At 42.3% G+C, this 25,453-nt stretch overlaps 1 protein-coding gene across 2 annotated transcripts in view; it reads left to right on the top strand.

Annotated features, from left to right (window-relative positions):
• The window catches only part of etfdh (electron transfer flavoprotein dehydrogenase), a 67,916-nt gene that overhangs the window by 10,492 nt on the left and 31,971 nt on the right, over nucleotides 1-25,453 (top strand). The window contains exons 1-5 of one of the 2 annotated variants that reach the window (XM_078540504.1): nucleotides 2,176-2,314; nucleotides 5,194-5,661; nucleotides 22,655-22,884; nucleotides 24,293-24,374; nucleotides 24,636-24,754. In XM_078540504.1, coding sequence (XP_078396630.1) covers nucleotides 22,663-22,884; nucleotides 24,293-24,374; nucleotides 24,636-24,754 — 423 coding nt within the window. In that variant the 5' untranslated portion in view covers nucleotides 2,176-2,314; nucleotides 5,194-5,661; nucleotides 22,655-22,662. Of the gene's footprint in view, nucleotides 1-2,164; nucleotides 2,315-5,193; nucleotides 5,662-22,654; nucleotides 22,885-24,292; nucleotides 24,375-24,635; nucleotides 24,755-25,453 lie in introns of those variants that run through there. The other variant, XM_078540493.1, reaches the window with a different exon arrangement.

The following is a 25,453-nucleotide window of genomic DNA, read 5'->3' as shown; positions in this document are numbered from 1 at the left end:
TTCTCCATGTAGATTTTAAACAAGTCAAAAACTTTTTTGTACTCGAGTGAAATGATTCCATAATTAAACAGGCTATCCTACATTTTATTTCTTGGAAGGAGAATTGCTGAATTACCCAGAATATTGATATTTTACTTGAAATGTGCTTTGATTTTACAAGGGCTGCCAACATATTTGAGGTTCAAGTGAAAAAAAAACAAGCTGATGTGATGTTTTGGCATGTAAGTGCAGTGCCACTGAATGGTTAGGTGGTATGGGGAGGGAGAGGAGAAAAGACAAAGTGCATCTGACATAAAGACCCAAATTTTTGCTCCTGGGGCAGACAGCATGAATCAGGAAATTTCCCTATTCGCTACGCCCGCCTTGGGGTGAAACTCACCCAAAATTGCGGGATCTTCCCTTTTTGGGGAGGCGAGTACTGGATGGAGTTGGGCTCACTGCTCCCGAATGCAGATCAAGGCAGCCACAGGGGCTCTCCAATGCTGAGCTGGGCTGTTTTAAAAGACCGTTTTTGGTTTTCTGGACTTCGTCCCAGTTGTTTTGCTAAATATTAGGCCCTCTAACCTTTACACCCCCACCTATTCCCCAAGCTCCATCCATGTCAACCCATGCCCCTACACACCCCCAATGGCGCCTCATACTCTCTATGCCAAACCCACCCACCACCTCTTGCCTATTCATCCTCCATGCCAACTCACCCAGAATCTAGCATGGGCAGACCTCAGGAGCCGAGTTGAGATGAAATAAAAATAAAGTTCTAAATATCTATTACAGCCTTTATTGTAGCTCCCATTCATGAAAGCCCAATCAAAACATTTAAATCCCCTCAAGCACTTAATCCTTTATTAAAAACAAATAGTTGTATTCATACCCCCACATCAAAGACAACTATTCCTTTAATAACTCCTTTTGAGCTGTCAGTAAAATTGAACTTATAACCCCAGTTGGGATAATTGTAGGTTATGGAAAGCAGCCAAACATTGCTAATGATACAATGATAGCCCTTGGGGTAATGTCAGCAAATAGCTATTATGACTGCTAGGGCAGATTTTTTTCAATTCTCACTGACACAGGCAGCTTATTTTTTTAAATTAAAGGGCTGGGGATTTAAATAACTTGACAGCATGAGTTTTGATTATCTCGCACTGACACAGGCAGAGTATTTTTTTAACTTGTAAAGGACTGGGGATTTCAATAACTTGACAGCTTAATACTTCCACATGTTTAATAGCTGGATACCACTTATTGAATCAGGCAGCAGAAGACATTCTGTGAATCACAACTATTTTATGATTAAACTATAGTTCTATATAAATAACAGTTTACACTCTTGCCTTCTGGATCCTCTCCCTGTCCAGAAGCAAAATCTCCCTGTTGGGGAAAATCCCAGCTCCTAAGTACAGGCTCCAATGAGCAGCATCTGCTTCTCAAATCACTCTGAAGCTTGTCCTGGTTTACTCTTAAAGGGACTTGCATTTCTAACATTGTCATTACAGACCTTATCTGCCCTTTAAGAGCTTTCATAATTACTCTAAAAGTTTGTAACTCCCACACTGTGGGCTAAGACCCATGGTGCAATGAAAATGGAGTCTGTTTGAACTCAGCACTTTGTTCAATGGCCCTGCAGAGTTAGAGTTTCCACCTGTGAGAGTTGCACCCCATCCGCTTCCTTTCCCCTCCCAGCAAAATTTGGATCTGTCGGAAATGGGGGTGGGACTTTGGATCCAGGTTCTGTCTGCAACTGCGAAAATTCAGGCCAAAGCCTGGGTTTTCGCAGTCATGTACAGGACCTGGATCCAAAAGTCCCATCCCCATCCAGGACCTGGATTCTTTTAAATGAAAAATGACTACAGTTAATCCACTGTTATAGATGTTTAAGCCTGTGCTTAAATTAAATTAATTTTTTAAAATTTTAGTATTTGAATACTTTTCTCGACTCTTGGGTTTTCTCCAACCTAGTGAGAATTGCAGATTGACTCAGAGACAGGATAGGTAATTGCAGAGCCTTGTTAGATCAGTACAGTGACTTCTGGTGTGCAGCTTTATTTGATGTGTACCATAATTCTCGTGTCAGCTGGTAGTTGTGTTAAGGAGTGCAATGTTTTAAGACAATTGCGTGGAGTGTATTTAAAGATTTGTATTTTAACATGCTTTTCCTTTACAGTGCACAGGTGTCTACATTTTTTGAAAACGATACAGAAGGAATCTCTTCCATCCTTGGTGTGTACAAAAAGATGTGTTTCCTCCTCTTCAATTTCCCGTATCACTACACACTACACAGTCCATCCTCGGGATAAAGATTCACGATGGGAAGGTAACTGTCAAGGATGTTAGATTTTTACACTGGAAATTTCCTTGTTCAGTGTCAACGGTAACATCCAAATGTGGATTTTGTGTCCCTATAATCTGAAGTGCATCCTTCTTTGCCCAGTATGTGAACAAATGATAGCATGACAGAGATGGTAATAGCAAACTCTTAATCTATACATTAGCTACAGAAATATATCAGTTGCCACCACATAATTTATCTCCTTAAGAACAGATTAAATAAGCATTCCACTAAAATACAATATTTAATACGAACAGTTAATACGATGAGAATGTATATTTTCCTGCATTTCTCAATTAATAAAAACAATAAGGACTCAATAGGGGAGGTGGTGACATAGTGGCATTGTCACTGGATTGGTAATCCAGAGACCCACGGTAATGCTCTGAGGACCCGGGTTCGAATCCCACCACAGCAGATGGTGGAATTTGAATGCAGTAAAATTTTGAATGCAATAAAAGTCTGATGATGACCATGCGCCTCAGAGAAGGAAATCTGCCGTCCTTACCTGGTCTGGCCTACATGTGACTCCAGACCAACAGCAATGTGGTTGATTCTTAAATGCCCTCAAATGGCCTAGCTATGAAGTCTATAAGGAATGAAACTAGACGGACCACTCGGCATCGACTTAGGCAGCGGAAACAACAACAGCAAATTCAACCCTGCAAACTCATCCCCTGGGGGCTAGTGCCAAAATTGCAAGAGCTGTGTCACAGATTAGTCAAACAACAGACTGACATAGTCACACTTATGGAGTCATACCTTACAGATAATGTTCCAGACACCTAAAATGGGTTGTCAACCTGGTGAAGCTGCAACTCAGGATGACTTGCATGCCAAACAGCATAAGCAGCATGCAATAGACAAGCTTCGCGATCCCACAACCAATGGATTGGATCTAAGCTCTGCAGTCCTGCCACATCCAGTTGTGAATCATGGTGGACAATTAAACAACTGACTAGAGGAGGAGGCTCCACAAATACCCCCATCCTCAAGATGGGTCAGCCCAGCACACCAGAGCAAAAGATAGGGCCGAAGAATCTTCAGCCAGAAGTGGATGTTCCATTTTGGCATCCTCCAGAGGTCCCCAGCATCACAGATGCCAGTCTTCATCCAGTTCGATTCACTGCATGTTATGTCAAGAAATGGCACTGGATACTGCCAAGGCTATGGGCCTTGACAATATTCCGGCAGTAGTACTGAAGACTTGTGCTCAGAACTGGCCGCGTCCCCAGCCGAACTGTTTCAGTACAGCTACATATACTGGCATCTACCCGGCAATGTGGAAAATTGGCCAGGTATGTCCTGTCCACGAAATGCAGGACAAATACAACCCAGGCAATTAGCGCCCCATCAGTCTACTCTCGGTGATGGAAGGGGTCATCAACAGTGCTACCAAGCAGCACTTGATTAGAAATAACCTGCCCTCTAACACTCAGTTTGGGTTCCACCAGGATCACTCAACTCCTGGCCTCATTACAGCCTTGGATCAAACATGGACAAATGAGCTGAACTCCAGAGGTGAGGCGAGAGCGACTGCCCTTGATTACAAGGCAGCATTTGACCGAGTGTGGCATCAAGGAGCCCTAGCAAAACTAGAGTCAGTGGAATCGGGGGGAAATTCTCTGCTGGTTGGAGTCATACCTAGCACGAAGGAAGATGTTTGTGGTTGCTGGAGGTCAATCATCTCAGTTCCATGACATCACTGCAGGAGTTCCACAGGGGAATGTCCTCGGCCCAACCATCTTCAGCTGTTTCATCAGTGACCTTCCTTCCATCATAAGGTCAGAAATGGGGATGTTCGCTGGTGAATGCACAATGTTCAGCACCATTCCTGCCTCCTCAGATACTGAAGCAGTCCACGTCCAAATGCAGCAAGACCTGGACAATATCCAGGCTTGGACTGACAAGTGGCAAGTAACATTCGCGCCACACAAGTGTCAGGCAATGACCATCTCTAATAAGAGAGAATCTAACCATCGCCCCTTGACATTCAATGGCATTACCATCGCTGAAACCCCACTATCAACATCCTGGGTGTTACCATTGACTAGGAACTGAACTGGACTAGCCATGTAAATACTGTGGCTACAAGAACATGTCAGAGGCTAGGAATCCTGCGACGAGTAACTCGCCTCCTGACTCCTAAAGCCTGTCCACCATCTATAAGGCAGAAGTCGGGCGTGTAATAGAATACTCTCCACTTGCCTGAATAAGGAGCTCCAACAACACTGAAAAAGTTCGGCACCATCCAGGACAAAGCAGCCAGCTTAATTGGCAGCCCATACACAAACATTCACTCCCTCCACCACTGACGCACAGTGGCAGCAGTGTGTACCATCTACAGGATGCACTGCAGGAACTCACCAAGGCTCCTTAGACAGCAACTTCCAAACCCACGACCATTACTGGGACAAGGGCAGCAGATGCATGGGAACGCCACCACCTTGAAGTTCCCCTCCAAGCCACACACCATTCTGACTTGGAAATATATAGGGGTGTTCCTTCACTGTTGCTGGGTTAAAATCATGGAACTCCCTCCTTAACAGTACTGTGGGTGTACCTACACCACATGGACTGCAGCAGTTCAAGAAGGCAGCTCATCACCACCTTCTCAAGGGCAATTGGGGATGGGCAATAAACGCTGGCCTAACCATATCGCATGAATGAATTTTTAAAAAGTTGCTCTTTTGTCTAAACCGTGTCTAACCATAAATTTGTTTAATTTTAACCTCGGACAAGCCTGCTGTAATCCAGAATAGCCTATTGCTACTGAAACTTTAAAATTACACTACTCGGTATTGTAGGTGGTATATTACAAATATGCTGTCTGTTTTTTTGTATGTTATAACTCTCTCTCTTAGAGAACTTCCATTTAATTCTGTGAAATGGAGTCTGACCATCAAGCTGGCAATTAAAAGATTTCATCTGATAAGGACCTTTCGCTTTCTTCAGTGAACTGCGAAGGTTAAAGCTGAAGGCAATGCATTCATCTCTTAACATTTTCACAAGATGTTTGAAGATCTATATGTTGGTACTTTATCAAGATGATTAATTGACACCTCAGACATTTTTCCCTGCCTCAACTTCTACCGTATGAACCAAAACTTGCATCTGGAGAAAAACCTGAAAGACGCAGTCTACTTCAGGCTGATGATTTTCTTTTGAAAAGAACTTCTCTGTACAGCTTTGGATGTTAATCTGTTATACGGTGAATCTAGCATTACAAGAATACAAGTTTTATTTAAATCCATTTTCCCACACTAACGAAGATTTACGTTGAGGAGCAATAACTTCTTTCTATGCCATCTGATCTCCCATTGTGCTGCTCAGTGAGTTGCTGTTTTATAACAGTTGTTTTTATTTCTCCCATGCATAAGAACTGTTGATTTAATGATGACTGAATAAGTTGAACCTGTATTTATTACTTGGATTGTCGAATCTGTATTTATTATTTGGATTGTCAAACCACTGTCAGAAATTGAATTCCACAATTCTCAAAACAACAGCAACAATTAGCATTCGTATAGCACCTTTATAAGTTTGGCCAAAGAAGTAGATTTTGAGGAGTGTCTTAAAGGAAGGAGAGGAAGAGAAGTGGAGAGATTTAGGGAGGGAATTGCAGAGCTTGGTGTTACAAACATTGGACTTTACAAGATGGTTATGTTTAAAATGCCTCCCTTAACTTAAGGTAAAATTGGAATTTCAGGAAGCATCCCAGCTCAGAGACATGCCTCTGGGGTCTGATAGCCCTAGGGGTGAAATTCTTAAACAGAAGCCAATTGAAATCAAGTGACAGTTTAAACACCTGTACACATTAACTCACAGAAAAGAGACATCTGCTTTGTGAGACACAGAGAGAGAGATAAATCAGATACTGTTGTGAAGAGCAGAGGACTAGTTTGTGTGAACAGCAAGCAGGATGCTTGTAGGAGTTACTTTTTTATTCGAAAGGAAGGCGACAGAACCAGCAGGAGTTTTGGAGATTTAAGGAACAAAGAGTCACCGAGATGAGCATTGCTTGTGAAAGTCAAATCTGGAAGACTAAGACTGAATGAAGTGACTTTCGAAGAACACTGGAAGTTTCGATACAGCACAGCAAAGAGAAGTAAGCCCGCTGGAGAACCAGGTGATACATTGGGCTGTTCCTGTAATGCTGCCAGAAGTGCAGTGGAGAGCAAAAAGGGACTGTAAGACATATTTCAATTATGTTAGTCAGTTAATGCGGAAGTACCTTTTCTTTAGTCTGGTATGTTGGCTGCCTGTTAATTAATGTTTGATCTATGTTAATTTTGGTTTTTTCTACAGTAAAAGCTTTAAAGCATGAAATCTTGTCCTTCAGTTGGTCATTTGAAAAATTCACCTCATTTTAAAAGCTATTGGTCTCTACAGGGATCATTACTTTAGGGCCTGGGCAGCTGAAGTCACCTCTGCCAATGGAGGGTGATTAACATCAGGAATGTTGAAGAAGCCAAAATTGTCAAGAGTGCAGAGATCTGGAGGGGTTGTAGGGCTGACTAAGATTACAGAGATAGCGGGGACAAGGCCGTGGAGGGATTTGACAAGAAGGGTGAGAATTTTAATATTGAGGTATTGCTTGACAAGGAGCCAATGCAAATGAGCTTGTACAGATCAGATAGGTGAGCGGTACTTGATGCATGTTAGGGCATGGGAGCAGGGCTTTAAATTATCTCAAGTTTGCAGAAGCAGAATGTGCGAAACTGGCTGGAAGTGTATGGAAATGGTCATGCCTAGAAATACAAAGGCATAGATGAGGGCTTGAGTAGTAGATAAGCTAAGGCAAGGTCAAAGTTGGGTGATGCTATGAAGGTGGAAAATAGGTGATCTTAATGAAGGTGTGGGTGTGTGCTAGAAACCTCACCTTTAGGTCAAATATAACACCAAGACTATGAACAGTATGGTTCCTCCTAAGATATTTGCCAGGGAAAGCAATGGAATTGGTGGTGAGGGAACAGAGTTTGTGGCCAAACAATGGCTTCTGTGTCCCCCTATGCCTGTCTCTTTATGGGGTATGTGGAACATTCCTTGTTCCAGTCCCACTCCGGCCCCCTCCCACAACTCTTTCTCCGGCACATCGATGATTACTTCGGAGTTGCTTCATGCTCTCGTCGGGACCTGGAAAAATGTATTAATTTTGCTTCCAATCTCCACCCCTCCATCATTTTCACATGGTCCATCTCTGACACTTCTCTTCCCTTCCTTGACCTCTCTGTCTCAATTTCTGATGATAGACTTTCCACCAATATCCATTACAAGCCTACCGACTCCCACAGCTACCTCGATTACAGCTCCTCACACCCCACTTCCTGTAAGGACGCCAACCCATTCTCTCAGTTCCTTCGCCTCCGTCGCATCTGTTCTGATGACGCTACCTTCAAAAACAGTTCCTCTGACATGTCCTCCTTCTTCTTTAACCGAGGTTTTCCACCCACGGTCGTTGACAGGGCCCTCAACCGTGTCCGGCCCATCTCCCGCGCATCCGCCCTCACGCCTTCTCCTCCCTCCCAGAAACATGATAGGGTCCCCTTTGTCCTCACTTATCACCCCACCAGCCTCCGCATTCAAAGGATCATCCTCCGCCATTTCCGCCAACTCCAGCATGATGCCACCACCAAACACATCTTCCCTTCACCTCCCCTGGCAGCATTGCGTAGGGATCGTTCCCTCCAGGACACCCTGGTCCACTCCTCCATCACCCCCTACTCCTCAACCCCCACCTATGGCACCTCCCCATGCCCACGCAGAAGATGCAACACCTGCCCCTTCACTTCCTCTCTCCTCACCGTCCAAGGGCCCAAACACTCCTTTCAAGTGAAGCAGCATTTCACTTGCATTTCCCCTAACTTAGTCGACTGCATTCGCTGCTTCCAATGCGGTCTCCTCTACATTGGAGAGACCAAACGCAAACTGGGCGACCGCTTTGCAGAACACCTGCGGTCTGTCTGCAAGAAAGACCCAAACCTCCCTGTCGCTTGCCATTTTAACACTCCACCCTGCTCTCATGCCCACATGTCTGTCCTTGGCTTGCTGCATTGTTCCAGTGAAGCCCAACGCAAACTGGAGGAACAGCTCCTCATCTTCCGACTAGGCACTTTACAGCCTTCCGGACTGAATATTGAATTCAACAACTTTAGATCTTAAACTCCCTCCCCATCCCCACCTCCTTTCCGTTTCTTCCCCCTCCCTTTTGTTTTTTCCAATAATTTATATAGTTTTTTCTTGTCCCACCTATTTCCATTATTTTTAAATCTATAACTGTAATACCCTGTCAGTCTTTCCACCCCACCCCCACTAGAGCTGTACCTTGAGTATCCTGCCATCCATTCTTAATTAGCACATTTTCTTAGATAATATCACCACCATTAACACCTCTTTGTTCCTTTTGTCTGTGACATCTTTTGATTATCTGCTATCTGCTCCTATCACTGCTTGCTTGTCCCTACCATCCCCCCGCCCCCCCCCCCACCACCACCACCACCACCTTAAACCAGCTTATATTTCACCCCTCTCCTCACTTTACTCAGTTCAGCTGAAGGGTCATGAGGACTTGAAACGTCAACTCTTTTCTTCTCCGCCGATGCTGCCAGACCTGCTGAGTTTTTCCAGGTAATTCTGTTTTTGTTCTGTGTCCTCAGTATTTAATTGAAAGACATTTCTGCTCATCCAACACTGGATGGCAGACAAGTATTTTGACCATTTAGGGACAAGGAGGTTAAAAGAGGTGGAGGTATATATTGTTGGCGTACGTACGAAAACTGACACCATGATCTCAGATGATGTTGCTGAGGGGCAGTATTTAGATGGGAAAAAGGAGACGACCACAGAGAGAACCTATACCAGAGGTGACAATGCGGTGCAAGAAGAGAAGCAAGTGGTTCTGCAGCTGAGACAGGATAGATACAAATTAATCCAGGAAAGTACAGTCCCACCCAGCCAGATAACTGTAGAGAAATGCTGGAGCAACATTTTGTTGTCAATCATTTCAAATGCTACACAAAGGACGAGGAGGTATAGTTTACCTTTGTCACAGTTGACTGGGATGTCATTTGTGACCTTGGTACCAGTTGGAGGTGGGTATCTGCTATGTAGCAATATTGAAGTGGGGGATAGTTTCAGTCGGTGGTGGTTTTGGGACTTGGCATCACTGGAAGGGGAACCTGAATGTTGACAGAACTTGGGAAATTTATGATTTGACAAAACTTGGGGCGGGATTTAGGGTTTGGTTCATTGGATTGTGTGTGCTACCAATGAGATGAGGGGAGTTCAAGGACCTGATGTGACTTGGGAAGGGGTAGTTTCTAACTTTTGTAATTGGTTCCAAACACATGTATCTGTCTGCCATTCCCTTAGCTGCCACACATTAGAATGCTTATGCTTTCTAACTATAATCAAATATTGTTAATGATCAGAGTCTTTGTTGAAAAGCTTTCAAAATTCAACTTTGATTAATTAGGGGGAGGGCTGGTGACACGATATTAAATTAGAAGATGCTCTCAGTCGGTGCTGCTTTCTTTCACCTCGCAACTTGAATAAGTTTAAATAAAAGAAACACATTTTTAATTATATATTCAGTTTAACCATCCAATTTGTAACACTCCAACTGAAATACTAATAATCGCAATTTCACCTTTCAAATGAGAAAGGTACCATTTATTATTTGAGCATAAAAATTACAGCAAATTTAACAAATACTCTTTCATGTTTGAAATGAGCCCCTTGTCTTTATTTCTCTCTCTTCATTACCTCTGAAAAATATAGTTTTAAAAAATCATGTTGAAAAGTTGATTGGTTCATCCTGTTTTATTACACTGTATCACCTGACGCCGATCAGTCAGGTTTCTGTGCATATGCGCACTTCCCTTCCACTGCACCCCCAATGGATGCGCAGTTTCTCTCACTGCTAACATCGTTGGTGTGGCACCTGCCAGTTAGTGGCAGTATTGGTTTGGGCCAGCACGTGGTGATGTCATGACACACCGACAGTTGCCGGCCATTCATTCAGCTGTTCTCTCCAGCTCAGGGTAACAGCATGACAATCATTTTGCTTCCACCCCTCACTTGCACAGACACACACCCCCACCCCCCCACTGCCTTGAGTCCTTGCCACCTCTCTATCGTACTTCGTGCCTCGGGGTTTTAGCCAGAAACTATCGGGCTCCATCTGCTTCCCCCTTGGACTCAGTACCTTGTTCTAACCTGGCAGATCATCTCCTTCTCTCTTTCTTTATCCTGGATCTGCATCATGTTTGATGTAAACAGCAGCCTACAACGTAGTTGGCTTTGATATCACAGGCATTTCAACCATGTGAGAAAAGTGTGCCCTCTGCAGCCGTAGCATAACCACATTCAGCTTTTTTTATTCATGGGTGCTCCTGATCTACCATTCAAGGAAGTTGTTTTCATTAGCCCTTAGAAATTTTTAAGCCTCTATTGTCACATTTTGGATGTGCATTCCCAACCTGCAGTTTTATCTTGCGTTGAGCCAGGCAGCAAGATGGGAGGATTAAAATATGTGCTAGACGGAAAGTCTTTTTATTAATGGCTATTTAAAGAAGAAACTGTCATTGGTGCCTCATTAGATTTAGTGATATCGTCAAATCATGATGCTCTGCCCAGAGGTAGGTCCTTGGTTCATTGTCTATTGATGCTTAATCCTGAGCCATTTTTCCTGACCGATTTTGTCAGTGGTGGTTTGCCATTGCCTTCCACTCTTGGGCAGGGTGACGAGGCAGGTCCCAATTCTACCTCAGCCAGACTGGGAGTTAAACCCACGCTGTTGGTTTAATTCTGAACCATATGCTAGCCATCCAGCCATCTGAGTTAATCAACTCCCGGATTTAGGAACATACACCTGAATTTCAACAAAAAACTACTGCGGATGCTGGAAATCCAAAACAAAAACAGAATTACCTGGAAAAACTCAGCAGTCTGGCAGCATCGGTGGAGAAGAAAAGAGTTGACGTTTCGAGTCCAATGACCCTTCAACAGAACTGAGTGTAGTTAGGAGAGGGGTGAAATATAAGCTGGTTTAAGGTAGGGGGTGGGGTGGGGGGAGAGAAGTTGAGGTTGGGGTGATTGTAGGGACAAGCAAGCAGTGATAGGAGCAGAGAATCAAAAGATGTCACAGACAAGAGGATCAAAGAGGTGTTGAAGGTGGTGATATTATCTAAGAGAATGTGCTAATTAAGAATGGATGGCAGGACACTCAAGGTACAGCTCTAGTGGGGGTGGGATGGAAAGATTGACAAGGTATTAGTTGTAGATTTAAAAATAATGGAAATAGGTGGGACAAGAAAAATCTATATAAATTATTGAAAAAAACAAAAGGGAGGGGGAAGAAATGGGGGGAGGGAGTTTAAGATCTAAAGTTGTTGAATTCAATATTCAGCCCGGAAGGCTGTAAAGTGCCTAGTCGGAAGATGAGGTGCTGTTCCTCCAGTTTGCGTTGGGCTTCACTGGAACAATGCAGCAAGCCAAGGACAGACATGTGGGCAAGAGAACAGGGTGGAGTGTTAAAATGGCAAGCGACAGGGAGGTTTGGGTCTTTCTTGCGGACAGACCGCAGGTGTTCTGCAAAGCGGTCGTCCAGTTTGCGTTTGGTCTCTCCAATGTAGAGGAGACCGCATTGGGAGCAACGAATGCAGTAGACTAAGTTAGGGGAAATGCAAGTGAAATGCTGCTTCACTTGAAAGGAGTGTTTGGGCCCTTGGACGGTGAGGAGAGAGGAAGTGAAGGGGCAGGTGTTGCATCTTCTGCGTGGGCATGGGGAGGTGCCATAGGTGGGGGTTGAGGAGTAGGGGGTGATGGAGGAGTGGAACAGAGTGTCCCGGAGGGAACGATCCCTACGGAATGCCGCCAGGGGAGGTGAAGGGAAGATGTGTTTGGTGGTGGCCTCATGCTGGAGTTAGCGGAAATGGCGGAGGATGATCCTTTGAATGCGGAGGCTGGTGGGGTGATAAGTGAGGACAAAGGGGACCCTATCATGTTTCTGGGAGGGAGGAGAAGGCATGAGGGTGGATGCGCGGGAGATGGGCCGGACACGGTTGAGGGCCCTGTCAACGACCGTGGGTGGAAAACCTCGGTTAAAGAAGAAGGAGGACATGTCAGAGGAACTGTTTTTGAAGGTAGCGTCATCAGAACAGATGCGACGGAGACGAAGGAACTGAGAGAATGGGTTGGCGTCCTTACAGGAAGCGGGGTGTGAGGAGCTGTAATCGAGGTAGCTGTGGGAGTCGGTAGGCTTGTAATGGATATTGGTGGAAAGTCTATCATCAGAAATTGAGACAGAGAGGTCAAGGAAGGGAAGAGAAGTGTCAGAGATGGACCATGTGAAAATGATGGAGGGGTGGAGATTGGAAGCAAAATTAATAAATTTTTCCAGGTCCCGACGAGAGCATGAAGCAGCACCGAAGTAATCATCGATGTACCGGAGAAAGAGTTGTGGGAGGGGGCCGGAGTGGGACCGGAACAAGGAATGTTCCACATACCCCATAAAGAGACAGGCATAGCTAGGGCCCATGCGGGTACCCATAGCCACACCTTTTATTTGGAGGAAGTGAGAGGAGTTAAAGGAGAAATTGTTCAGTCAAGTGAAGCAGCATTTCACTTGCATTTCCCCTAACTTAGTCTACTGCATTCGTTGCTCCCAATGCGGTCTCCTCTACATTGGAGAGACCAAACGCAAACTGGGCGACCACTTTGCAGAACACCTGCGGTCTGTCCGCAAGAAAGACCCAAACCTCCCTGTGGCTTGCCATTTTAACACTCCACCCTGTTCTCTTGCCCACATGTCTGTCCTTGGCTTGCTGCATTGTTCCAGTGAAGCCCAACGCAAACTGGAGGAACAGCACCTCATCTTCCGACTAGGCACTTTACAGCCTTCCGGGCTGAATATTGAATTCAACAACTTTAGATCTTAAACTCCCTCCCCCCATCCCCACCCCGTTTCTTCCCCCTCCCTTTTGTTTTTTTCAATAATTTATATAGATTTTTCTTGTCCCACCTATTTCCATTATTTTTAAATCTACAACTAATACCTTGTCAATCTTTCCATCCCACCCCCACTAGAGCTGTACCTTGAGTGTCCTGCCATCCATTCTTAATTAGCACATTCTCTTAGATAATATCACCACCTTCAACACCTCTTTGATCCTCTTGTCTGTGACATCTTTTGATTCTCTGCTCCTATCACTGCTTGCTTGTCCCTACAACCACCCCACCCTCAACTTCTCTCCCCCCACCCCACCCCCCACCTTAAACCAGCTTATATTTCACCCCTCTCCTAACTACACTCAGTTCTGTTGAAGGGTCATTGGACTCGAAACGTCAACTCTTTTCTTCTCTGCCGATGCTGCCAGACCTGCTGAGTGTTTCCAGGTAATTCTGTTTTTGTTTTTGCACCTGAATTTCAATCTTAACTTGTATTCAAACTATATTGTCCCCCAATGAACATGTTTCATACTCTGTTAAATATGTTCCCAAGTATCTCCAAATGTTAGGCGTCTGAAATAAGAAAAAGATAGTTTCCTGAAAGTGTGTCAACATCTATAAACAGAAAAGATTGATTAACATGACATAACTAGAATTCAGAAAATTAGTGAGCCCTTTAATTGCACAAAAAATACAGAAGAGATGATGAGAAATAATGGATTGAACAACTTTGTCTGAAAATTTAGAATGTGGTAAAAGTGGAAACTGGATTATTTGGCTTCCTGTAAGAAGACAAAAGTGGTTAACAGTTGTTAAAGGCAGAGTTATATGAAAATGTGAAGAGATAAATACGGGGAACCTAAGAGAAGAATAAAAATGCTGGAGACTTAGCTGATTGAATGCCCAGATGGTGGGCCCTGTGCCAGTGGCTCCCTCAGTTCAGGTATGCCTTTCCAACACTGGATCAATGGAGAGGCAGGAAAATTATCTCCAACATGTACGTGTTATCTTTCATATCAATAAATTTTTCATTATTGTTTGAGGAAAGAAAAGGCTGAGTAGCATTGAAATCTATGTTGTTTATCAAAGCAAGTTTCTTTTATTCTAATGAGGTGCAAAACAAATGACCCTAAGGGCATCTTGTCCATGCACTGCCGATAGAGAATACAATACAGCTATACTGTTCTAAGTAGTTCCTTGATTCGTTATTAATTAGTTAAAAAAAATTCCTACCCACTTAATTGTTTTAAGTGCTACCTATCGATCATGAAGTAGTTAGGAACTGGGTGTAAAAGTTTTAATAACCGTCTGTGCAGTTATCCGCAGGGTGAATTAATGAAAGGGCTGCTTCCCATTCTCTAGAATTTTCAGCTTGGGTTTTGGCCTCTGTCGCACCCCCAACTTGGAGCGCAGCTTGGTGGAAGGGTACGGGTGGAGGGACCTTTAGAAATCCAAAGGTTGAGGTATCGGAACTGTATAGTGATGTGGGTAAAATCAAGCAGAGTGAGACAGGAAGGGACTTAAAGTTTAACTAAAAATGTATATCAACGAATAAGGATAATGCAGGGAATAGAAGTAAAATAAAAATGAAATTAAAGTTTCTTTATCTCAATGCACAAAGCATCTGTAATTAGATAGATGAATTAGTGGCACAAATAGAAGTTAATGATTTGGATCTTATCGCATTACAGAAACATGGGGTGTGGAATTTTAAAACCCAGTCGCAGTAGGAATGGGACCGAAAAATACGGCAAGCAGTTCAAAAGCCCATTGACTTTGGCAGGACTGTAAAATCCCGCCAGCAGGAGGGGCCATAAAATTTGCCTAAAATTCCACCCATGGTGATCAGCGTTGGGCAATACATATTCCAGGGTACGTGATATTTTGGAAAGACAAAATAGCAAAGCAGGTGGAGTAGCCCTGATGGTAAAGGATAACATAAGGACATTTGTGAGAGAGGATCTGACCTCTGAAGATCATGAAGTAGAATCAGCATGGGTGGAAATTATGAATAACAAAAGTCAGAAAATACTGGTGAAAGTAATTTATATGCCCCCTAACAGTTGGGTAGAGCAGTAACCAGAAAATTATTGGAGCCTGTAACAAAGGAGATGTAATAACTGTGAGGAACATTTAACCTTCATATAGAGTGAGACAGTCAAATTGGCAAGAATGGTCTAGAAGATAACTTTGCAGAATATTTTTGTGATCGTTTCTTGGAGCAGTTTATAGTGGAACCAACTAGGAACAAAGGTATCTTGGACCTAGTATTGTGTAATGAAGCAGGGTAAATTAGTAATGTCATAGTAAAAGATCCACTGGGAAATAGTGACCATAACACCATTCAATTCCATGCAAGTGGCATATTCCAATTGCAAACAAAAATCTTAAACTTGTATCTATGTAATTGGCTTTGTTTGAGGGGATAACTGGCTAAGGTTAATTGGGTAAATAAAGCGTATGGAAGTAAATGAACAGTGGGAAACATTTAAAGAAACAATTCAAAATGTTCAACAAAAATATATTACATTGAAGAACAAAAACTCAGCAAGGAGGACCCATCCATGACTCACTCAGGAATTTAAGGATAGTGTTAGATTAAAAGAAGAGGCCTACAATGTTGCAAAAAACAGTAGCAAGTCTGAGGATTGGGAGTATTTCGCGAACCAGCCAAAGGCCACCAAATGTTGATAAAAAAGGGAAAAAATAGAGTATGAGAGTAAACTAGCCAGAAATATAAAAACAGATTGTAAGATCTTTTATAAGCATATGAAAAGGAAGATAGTAACTAAAGTAAACATTGGTTCCTTAGAAGCAGAAACAGGAGAAATTATCATGGGGAATGAGGAAATGGCAGAGGCATTAAATAAATATTTTGTGTCTGTCTTCACTGTAGAAGACACAAGTTCCACACTAGAAATAAACGATTACCTAGGGGCTAAAAAGAGTGAGAAAATTAGGGAAATTAATATCAGCAGAGATAAAGTACTGGAGAAACTTAGACTGAAATCCGACAAATCACCAGGATCTGATAGCCTACGCTCTAGGGTTCTAGAAGAGATAGCTACAGAGATGGTGAATGTGCTAGCTATGATTTTCCAAAATTCCTTAGCTTCAGGAACAGTCCCACTAGATTGGCAAATGTTACACTGCTTTTCGAGAAAGGAGGGAAAGAGAAAACAATGAACTGCAGGCCGGTTAGCCTAACATCAGTTGTTGGGAAAATTCTGGAATCTCTTATTAAGAAGGTAGTCATTTGGTAGTACAGAACTTGAGCATTACTGAAAAAAGAGGCATGTCTAAGCAATTCATCTAGCACTCATCAAGATACTCGCAAGAATATCAATGTAGGGGGGAAAACAATTTATATTGTATGTGAAGAGAGTGCTGATTGGTTGGTAAGTGGCGTTGCCATGGAGGATGTGCCACTGATGGTGACTAACAGTTACTGCCAAGCATTGTTCAAAATTTAAACCAGACAGCTTGGCCCTGATTGGTCAAGGCATTGCCCTGAGAAATGAGTCAGCAAACGGCTTCCACTTATTTTGTTTAGCTGAAACAGGCACAATGTGTGTACATGTTCTTTCTGTCTGCAAAGTACACAGGGCCCTGTGTATTAATATATGCAACTTCCAGTACACGCAATTGTGCCACATTGCAAGCCCGACTGATGATCTTAAATTGGTTGTCAGCGTAATTCTCAGCACATTGAGGATTATTCAGCAAATGTTGTCCAATCACGGAATCACATCTAATCTTGGACACTATTTTGAGTTTTGCAAGCATGGACTGGTCGGGTACAGCCTATACCCTGCCCATTGCGAACGATGGCTGGGACATGCTGTTCGATATGGTCCATCAGTCTTTGGGACATACAGCCTACATAACTAGCATCACGCTGGCACTGAAATTCATATACCACATTACTCATTTGTGTGTGATAGATAGAATGTCTTTTTAGCTTGACAATAGCATCCTGTTAGTGGTAAATAGCACTCATGTTGCTATTGTATATTAGCAGCGTGAAACAGCTAACTTCATCTGTTGCTCAAATTTTTGAGATACCTTGCCCTTGCAGGGTAATCTGAAGTAGACTGGGCACTTTTCAGGGCCGAAAGTGACGCCCTTAGGCAAATGTATGCCATTCTTGATGACATGTCCAAAGTTGTATCCATTGGACCTGCTGCTCAATATGACCGGACAGCCTTGCTTGAAAGTAAGCTAAAAGAATGCTTGCTAGACTTGTGTAAGAGCAATGAGCTACTGTGTGATATATATGACAGGGTTCGTCCTCACGGTTCACTACGTCCACACATGTATGGGCTGCCCAAGACACACAAAAGTGATGTCCATCTTATCTATGACCAGTTCTGCACAACATGAATTTGCCAAATGGTTGGATGAATTGTTACAAATTTTCCACATACGCGTTGAAGGACTCCTTCACATTTGCAAAAGCCATACAGGACTTGCATATCAATAGAAATGCTGTGTTCATGTGCTCACTTGACACTGCTAGCCTAGTCACCAATGTTCCACTTAAGAAAGCCATAGATATTTGCGCTGTAATGCTATATCATGGCGTTCTAGACTCTCCTCCATTGCAGGAATCAGTATTTAATGAACTTATGAACTCGGCAACTTGCGCAGTTGAGTTCAGTTTTAATGACACCATGTATGCCCAAATAGATGTTGTTGCCATGGGATCCCCTCTAGGCCCAGCTCTCACAAATTTCTTTGTGGGGTTCCATGAGAAACTTGTCTTCGATGGAATGACACTTATCAGAAATATGCGAGGGGTAGGAGGTTATGTGGGTGATATGTTTGCTATGTTTAAATCCACAGCTGCATGTAGCAATTTCCTTGCATGTCTTAATGGGCTCCATCCTGTGTTCAAATTCACCTTTGAAATGGAGCAGTCAAATTAACTCCCCTTGCTTGATGCACTAGTTGAGAAATCTGTCAGGGGATTCTCTACCATGGTCTACTGCAAGCTTACCTTCACTGGTCAATATACACGTTGGGAATCTTACAGTTCCATTTGCTATAAGATTGGCCTTATCGGCAACCTTGTATATAGGGCCCATGTAAACTTGATGCTGAAATAGGATGCATCAAAGGCATCCTGCAGGATAATGGCTATCCTGATCAGATCATTTCGCGCTGTATATCACGCAAACTCATGAAAGGGCCTATGGCCGTCACTTTCGGCCCCGAAAAGTGCACAGTCTACCTCAGATTATCCTGAAAAATTTGAGCAACAGGTGAAGCTAGCTGTTTCACTCTGCTACTATGCAGTAGCAACACGAGTGGTATTTGCCACTAACAGGATGCTGCCATCAAGCCAAAAAATGTTCTGCCTTTCACATAAATGAATAATGTGGTATATGAATTTCAGTGCCAGTGTGATGCTAGGTATGTAGGCCGTACATCCCAAAGACTGGCAGATCATATCAAACAGCATGTCCCAGCTGTTGTTCACAACAGGCAGAGTACAGACCATACCCAAAGCTTGCAAAACTCAAAACACAATGTCCGACATTAGATGCGATTCTACGATTGGACAACATTTGCTAAATAATCCTCAATGTGCTAAGAATTATGCTGACAACCAAATTAAGATTGTCAGTCGGGCTCACAATATGGTGCATCTGCATGTACTGGAAGCTACATATATTAATACACAGGCCCCTGTACTTTGCAGACAGAACATGTACACACACTGCGCCTGTTTCAGCTAAATAAAATAAGTGACAGCCATTTGCTGAGTCATTCCTCAGAACAATGCCTTGACCAATCAGGGTCAAACTGCCTGGTTTAAATTTCGAACAATGCTTGGCTGTTAACTGAAACAAAAACAGAAAATGCTGGAAAAGCTCAGCAGGTCTAGCAGCATCTTTGGAGAGAGAAACAGAGTTAACGTTTTGAGTCCATATGACCCTCTCTACAGACTTGCAACATTAACTCTGTTTCTCTCTCCACAGATGCTGCTAGACCTGAGTTTTTCCAGCATTTTCTGTTTTTGTCTCAGATTTCCAGCGTCTGCAATATTTTGCTTTTATCTTGACAGTTAGCTGTCAGTCACCATGAGCAGTGCATTCTCCATGGCAATGCCACTTGCCAACCAATCAGCAGTCTCTTCACGTACAGTATAAATTGTTGTTTCCCCCTTATATTGGTATTCTTGCGAATGTCCTGACGAGTGCAAGGTGAAAAGCTTTGACATGTCTCTTTTTTTCAGCAATATTCAGAAAGTCTTCGCAATGCATTGAGAAAAGCGTAACATGATTAGAGCAAGTCAACATGCTTTACTAAAAGGAAACCCTGTTTGACAAATCTATTAGAGATTTTTGAGGATGTAATTAGTGGGATAGATAAAGAGGAACCTGCAGCTGTAATATACTTGGATTTTCAAAAGGTTTTCATAAGGTGCCGCACAAAAGGTTAATAGGCAAAATAAGGACTTGTGGAAATGGGGAAATATTAGCATGGAGAGAGGATTGGTTAACAGATAGAAAACAGTGTGGGAATAAACAGGGCCTTTTTCAAGTTGGCAGGCAGTGAATAATGGAGTGCTACAGAGATTAATGCTGGGGCCTCCGCTATTTACAATCTATATTTGACGAAGAGATGAGATATATCTAACTTTGCTGATGATATCAAGCTAGGTGGAAAAGTAAGCTCTGGGAAGGACACAGGCTGCAAAGAGATATGGACAGGTTAGGTAAGTGGGCAACAAGATGGCAGATGGAGTACAATATAGGGAAGTGTGAAGTTGTTCATTTTGGTTATAAGAATTAAAAAAGCTGATTTTTTTTTAAAGGTGACAAACTTGTAAGTGTTGATGTTCAGAGAGAATTGCACATCCTTGTACAAGAAATGCAAAAGGTTAGCATGTAGGTGCAGCAAGCAATTAGGCAAATAGCGTGCTGGCCTTTATTGCAAGAGGACTGAAGTACAAGAATAAAAAAACTCTTGCTACAGTTGTATTGGGCTTTAGTGAGTCTGTATCTGGAGTACTGTATGCAATTTTGGTCTCCACATTTAAGAAAGGATATACTTGCATTGGAGGTGGTACAGCAAAGGTTCACTAAATTGGTCCCTGGGATGAGGAGGTTGTCGTATGATGAGAGGCTGAGTAAATTGGGCTTATATTCTCAGGGGTGTAGAAGAACGAGAGGTGATCTCATTGCAACGTACAAAATTCTGAAGGGGCTTGATAGGGTGAACGCTGAGAGACTGTTTCCGTTGGTGGGGGAATCTAAAACACGGAGGCACATTCTCAGGATAAGGGGCCGATCATTTAGGACTGAGATGAAGAGAAATTTGTTCACTCAAAGGGTTTGCGAATCTTTGGAATTCTCTACCCCAAAGGGTTGTGGATGCTCCATCGTTGAATACGTTTCAGGCTGGGATAGAAAGATTTTTGGTCTCTCAGGGAATTTAAAGGATACGGGGAGAGGGAGAGAAAATGGAGTTGAAACCCAAGATCAGCCATGATCATGGTGAATGGCGGAGCAGGCTCAATGGGCCATGTGGTCTACTCTTGCTCCTATTTCCTATGTTCTTACATTCATGCTCCTATCGACGGCCAAGAATACCATCTGAATCATCGTCACGTGTTCCATGGCAGCAGGTGAGGAGCAGCCCACAGCCAGCTTCACTCTCCCTTGCCCCAGGATGTTGACCAGGAACCCAGTGGTTCCGACCCTGATCACCACCACAGCGACCAGGATCTCCTGGGGCCCTCTAGTGCCCGACAGCATGACCACGAAGCAGAGCTTCATGAGGAAGACAGCGCCGACCAGTGCCCCCACCACCTGGAGAGCAATCACTGATTCCGCAGGAAGAAGGGGGCCGAGGCCGAGGAGCTGTCCAGTAATGGAAGCAAAATTAGCACAGGCCACCTGGTCATTTTAAGGGATGAAAAAATTATCATGAGTGATTATGGGGAAATCGTTCTTGCAAAAATATTCTAACTATATTTGGGGATGTGTTTTATAGCTTTATCTTAGAGTAGCGAGGAAAACAAAATCCTGTTCCCTTTGGTTCTTTACCACATCACTGGGAATGTAGAAGATTTATTTATATTGAGCTGAATTTCACATGCCCCTGTTGGGCATGTTTCCCATGGGTAGGGGCACATAAAATTCAGGTGGGGGGGGATGCACATAAAATGGGGCGACTGCCCATCCCATCACCTTCCCACCCACTCCTGAGTTAACCTCATAAAATGACCTCATGAAATCAGCAGCCTGCCCACCATATTTAAATGAACAATTAAGGGTCAATTAGGCTTGTTATCAAGCTATTTGACCCTGATAATATGCTGCCCTCACCATAACACTTTTGGCATGAGTAGCAGGGCAGGAATGAGAAGTCCCAACGGGCCCTCATTCATCCAGCCCACAGTGCTTTGTAGCTGCAGGGTGGGTTGGCATGACGCATGGTTTCCAGGGGGAGGGTATGCCATCTGCCCCCTACCCCCGGCCCCACCACACCCAATATAATTCAGCACATTGTATTTTGTTTATTTCATGTTTGTCTTACAAACTGGAGCTAATAATCATGAGTTGGGAATGCACCTCCTGATATCACATACGTTTAAATGAGAAAATTTGCTTCAATATAAGAAGTTAAGATCTATGTAATGGTTTTCAGGAACATGCTTGCTCCCTGTAGGGCTTCAGTAGTTTAATTGGTACAAAATCATTACATGAGACTTGGCACTCGCAATGTGGAAGTGTTTTTTATGAAATTTAAGATGTAGATGGTTCACACCAGTAATAAAGATAGTGAAAGAAAGTTGAAAAATTCTGCACAGAGTCTGATGTTGAAGGAGGTGGCCTGTACAAAATTCTCAGCTCATCATCTTGGACACAATTTATTCTTTAGAATTAGCTAAACAAAATATGTGTATCTGAGACCCCGCCCCGCCACCCCAACTCCCACACCCCGAATTCATTGGCTAAAGTTGTAAGTTGCTGAACTTTGCGTTTAAATGTGCGTTACAGTGGATTCAGATGAATTGTGTTCTCCAAATAATGCATCACATATAATTGTCTGATTTCTTGCAATTTGTAGTATTCTTTATTTAATGATTCATATTGCTCTAACTGTACTGAAAAAATTAATGCATTTAGATATTTTGATAATTATTCTTTCTTATATAAAAAATAAACTTGCATTTTTATCTTGTTTTTAGTTTGGAAGCATTCCAGCGTGACTATTGCTTTGTATCTGATAGTTGTATGTTTTTGGAAAATCCTTTAAATTGAATGTTTCCTCAAGTTTAACATATCAAATCTGCCTGAACCTTTAAAATTCATATGATAGATTCACATTTCTTATTCTGGCATTCCATCCTATTTCAAGGGATCAACATGGAGCGGTTTACAGACGAAGCTGATGTGGTGATAGTGGGTGGAGGACCTGCTGGTCTATCTGCAGCAATCCACCTTAAACATCTGGCTGATAGACATGACAAGGAACTACGAATATGTTTGGTGGAGAAAGCTGCACAGATTGGTGGACATATCCTTTCGGGGGCCTGTCTAGATCCAAAAGCCCTGATGGAGTTGTTCCCAGATTGGAAGGACAGAGGGGTGAGGAAATAATTTTATGTTAAATATGAGCCGTTTTCCTCCATAACAGCTTGCTTGTAAAAAATACTATTTGGAGTTTATGTAGCAAAACAAAACCCACGTAAAAGATCAAAGGTATCCTGCAACATGGTGAGGGGGTTGAACAATTCCCCTTTGGCAGTAGTAACCATATTTTTGGTCATTAGTAAAATATGACTGTCCTAAGGGATAACGTAACAGATTTCTGATTGTGGCATTCCAATCTTAAAATTTAGGATGACTACTCACTCTTGCATCTTTATTAACAATCCTGCTCCAGAAACTTCACAAAATCCTGGCTGAACACTCCATTGTAGTACTAGATCCGCCCTCTCAGATAGGTATACAAAAATCCCATGCACTATTTTGAAGAGCAGGAGAGTTGTCCTCATTGTCCAAGCCTATATTTATCTCTCAACCACTGCCACTAAAACAGATTAAATGGTCATCATTTTGTTGCTATTTGTGGGACTTTGGTGCGTGAAAATTGACTGGCATATTTCCCAACATGAAAATGGTGACCTCACTCTCACTTTAAAAAAACATAATTGGCTGTAAAATACTTTGGGATGTCCTGAGGTTGTGAAATGCATTATATAAATGCAAGTTTATTTTTTTGCTTTAATAGTATTCCTTGCCTACTCTTGGTGGAACAGACTGGAGCTATCTCATTTTTGATAGACGATTTCTGATTCGCTGAAGTGAATATTTTAGGAGGGATTGGACAAAGTGTCCCTATAACCAATTGATTAGCATCAATTTCCATTTAATCTTCTTACTACACAAATGTTATAACATAAATATAAAAAGGCAATTAATGTTTTTTTGTTGATAGTTTAGCAGCATAAGGAAATGCTACAGTAAGCGATATATATTTTTTATACTATGAATGTAGCGTAGCTAATGCCTTTGTAACTGAAGAAATTGCTGGAATGCTTACCTCAAGCAATTTGCAATTTTGGAATCTCATAGCAGAACCCATAAGTGCGTAGAGCCCAGATAACAAATAGTAGCTTGACAATGTTGAGAGATTATAAAATAAAATCAACCTTCCGTAGCATGCTGAATTTTTTAAAGCAACTCGTCAGGCAGATCTAGAAACTAAATTAATTTAGAAACAAATATGAATTTTCTACACTTTTTTCCCCCCTTGGAGTTCAGTTAGGCAGCTGACTTTTCGTTACTGGACAACAGCCCCCCCTTAAATTCAATCAAGGGCAATGTGTTATTAAATGAATCTGAATCTATTTTGACATTGGAGTCCAAAACATTGCAAAATGTAAACTGATTCAGAGATTGTAATCAAGTTATTTATTGATTTTATTTTTAGAATTGAATCAAAACTTGTTTATATGTGGTATGTAATAACATGTGTGTATGTACATAACAGGCTCCACTACACACTCCAGTAAAGGAAGATGTATTTGGTATTCTAACAGAGAAAAACAGAATTCCAGTTCCATTGTTACCTGGTATAGTGAATATATTTTATTTGTAACTATTTTGTTTTCAATTTGCAAAGCTGTAGTAGGGATTTTTTATTTCTTGTTGCTTGTGCTGTGAATTGCAGGAATGATTATTCCTCAGTCAAATATCCTGTGACTTACTTGATTCTGCAGACAGGGCCATTACAGATAAAATATTGCTTAGTTCACTACCTTTAATGCATGTATTTAAAACTAACTTTCTCGTATAAAATTCTGCATTGTCTCCCACTTCTGTTTTCTGTGCAGGTCTTCCCATGAAGAATCATGGAAATTATATTGTTCGTTTGGGTCACTTGGTTAGATGGTTAGGTGAACAGGCAGAAGAACTTGGTGTGGAATTGTACCCAGGGTATGCAGCTTCTGAGGTGAATAATGATTTAGATCTAAAACTCTGTACATTTAGCTGCCTTTTCAAAATTGTATTTTAAAGCTTCCACATATGATTTTACATGTCTGAATAGTTTAGTATCATACCATATGTGTGTTCATCCAGAGAGGCACCTGGGAAGCTCTGTCATAAGAATTTTTTCATGAGGATTAGTTTGATGGCAAGTTTTCCTAATTGATCATTCAAACTGTCCAAAAGTCTTGTAAAAGTGAACAATACCTATTTCTCTGATTTTTAAGTTTTTTTTTTGTCAAGTCCCACCATAATATATTAAGAAAAAATATTTTGTTGGAATGTTTTAACAAAATTTTGTAGTGGTATTGATCTAGATTTTATGTACCAGTACTGATTTTGGTCAGCCTTGCTTTTGATGTTCTGCAGCCTAGATTATTCAATCTGTATATGGATATGCATAGAACATCTTTAAAGGTGCATTGTGTTACAACCGGTCCCCAGATGAGGTCCCCCAATTTGTTATGATGCCAGATGGGATACCCCAAATTGTTATGCTCCCAGGTGAGGAGCGATGAACTGGCTCCCTTTCTTTATTTAGCCCCCTCGGTTTATTGCAATAAGGCTAATTTGAAAAGGATCCTTTCCCTCTTGGATACCTTTTCCAGTCCAAATGTATTTATGTTTTAGAAAGAGACAATTTAACCAAGCTTTCTTGAGTCAA

The sequence above is a fragment of the Cetorhinus maximus genome, chromosome 1, assembly GCF_964194155.1.
Source record: "Cetorhinus maximus chromosome 1, sCetMax3.hap1.1, whole genome shotgun sequence".
NCBI lineage: Eukaryota > Metazoa > Chordata > Chondrichthyes > Lamniformes > Cetorhinidae > Cetorhinus > Cetorhinus maximus.
Note: the sequence above shows the minus strand (reverse complement) of the source record. Positions and strands in the feature narration are given on the sequence as shown.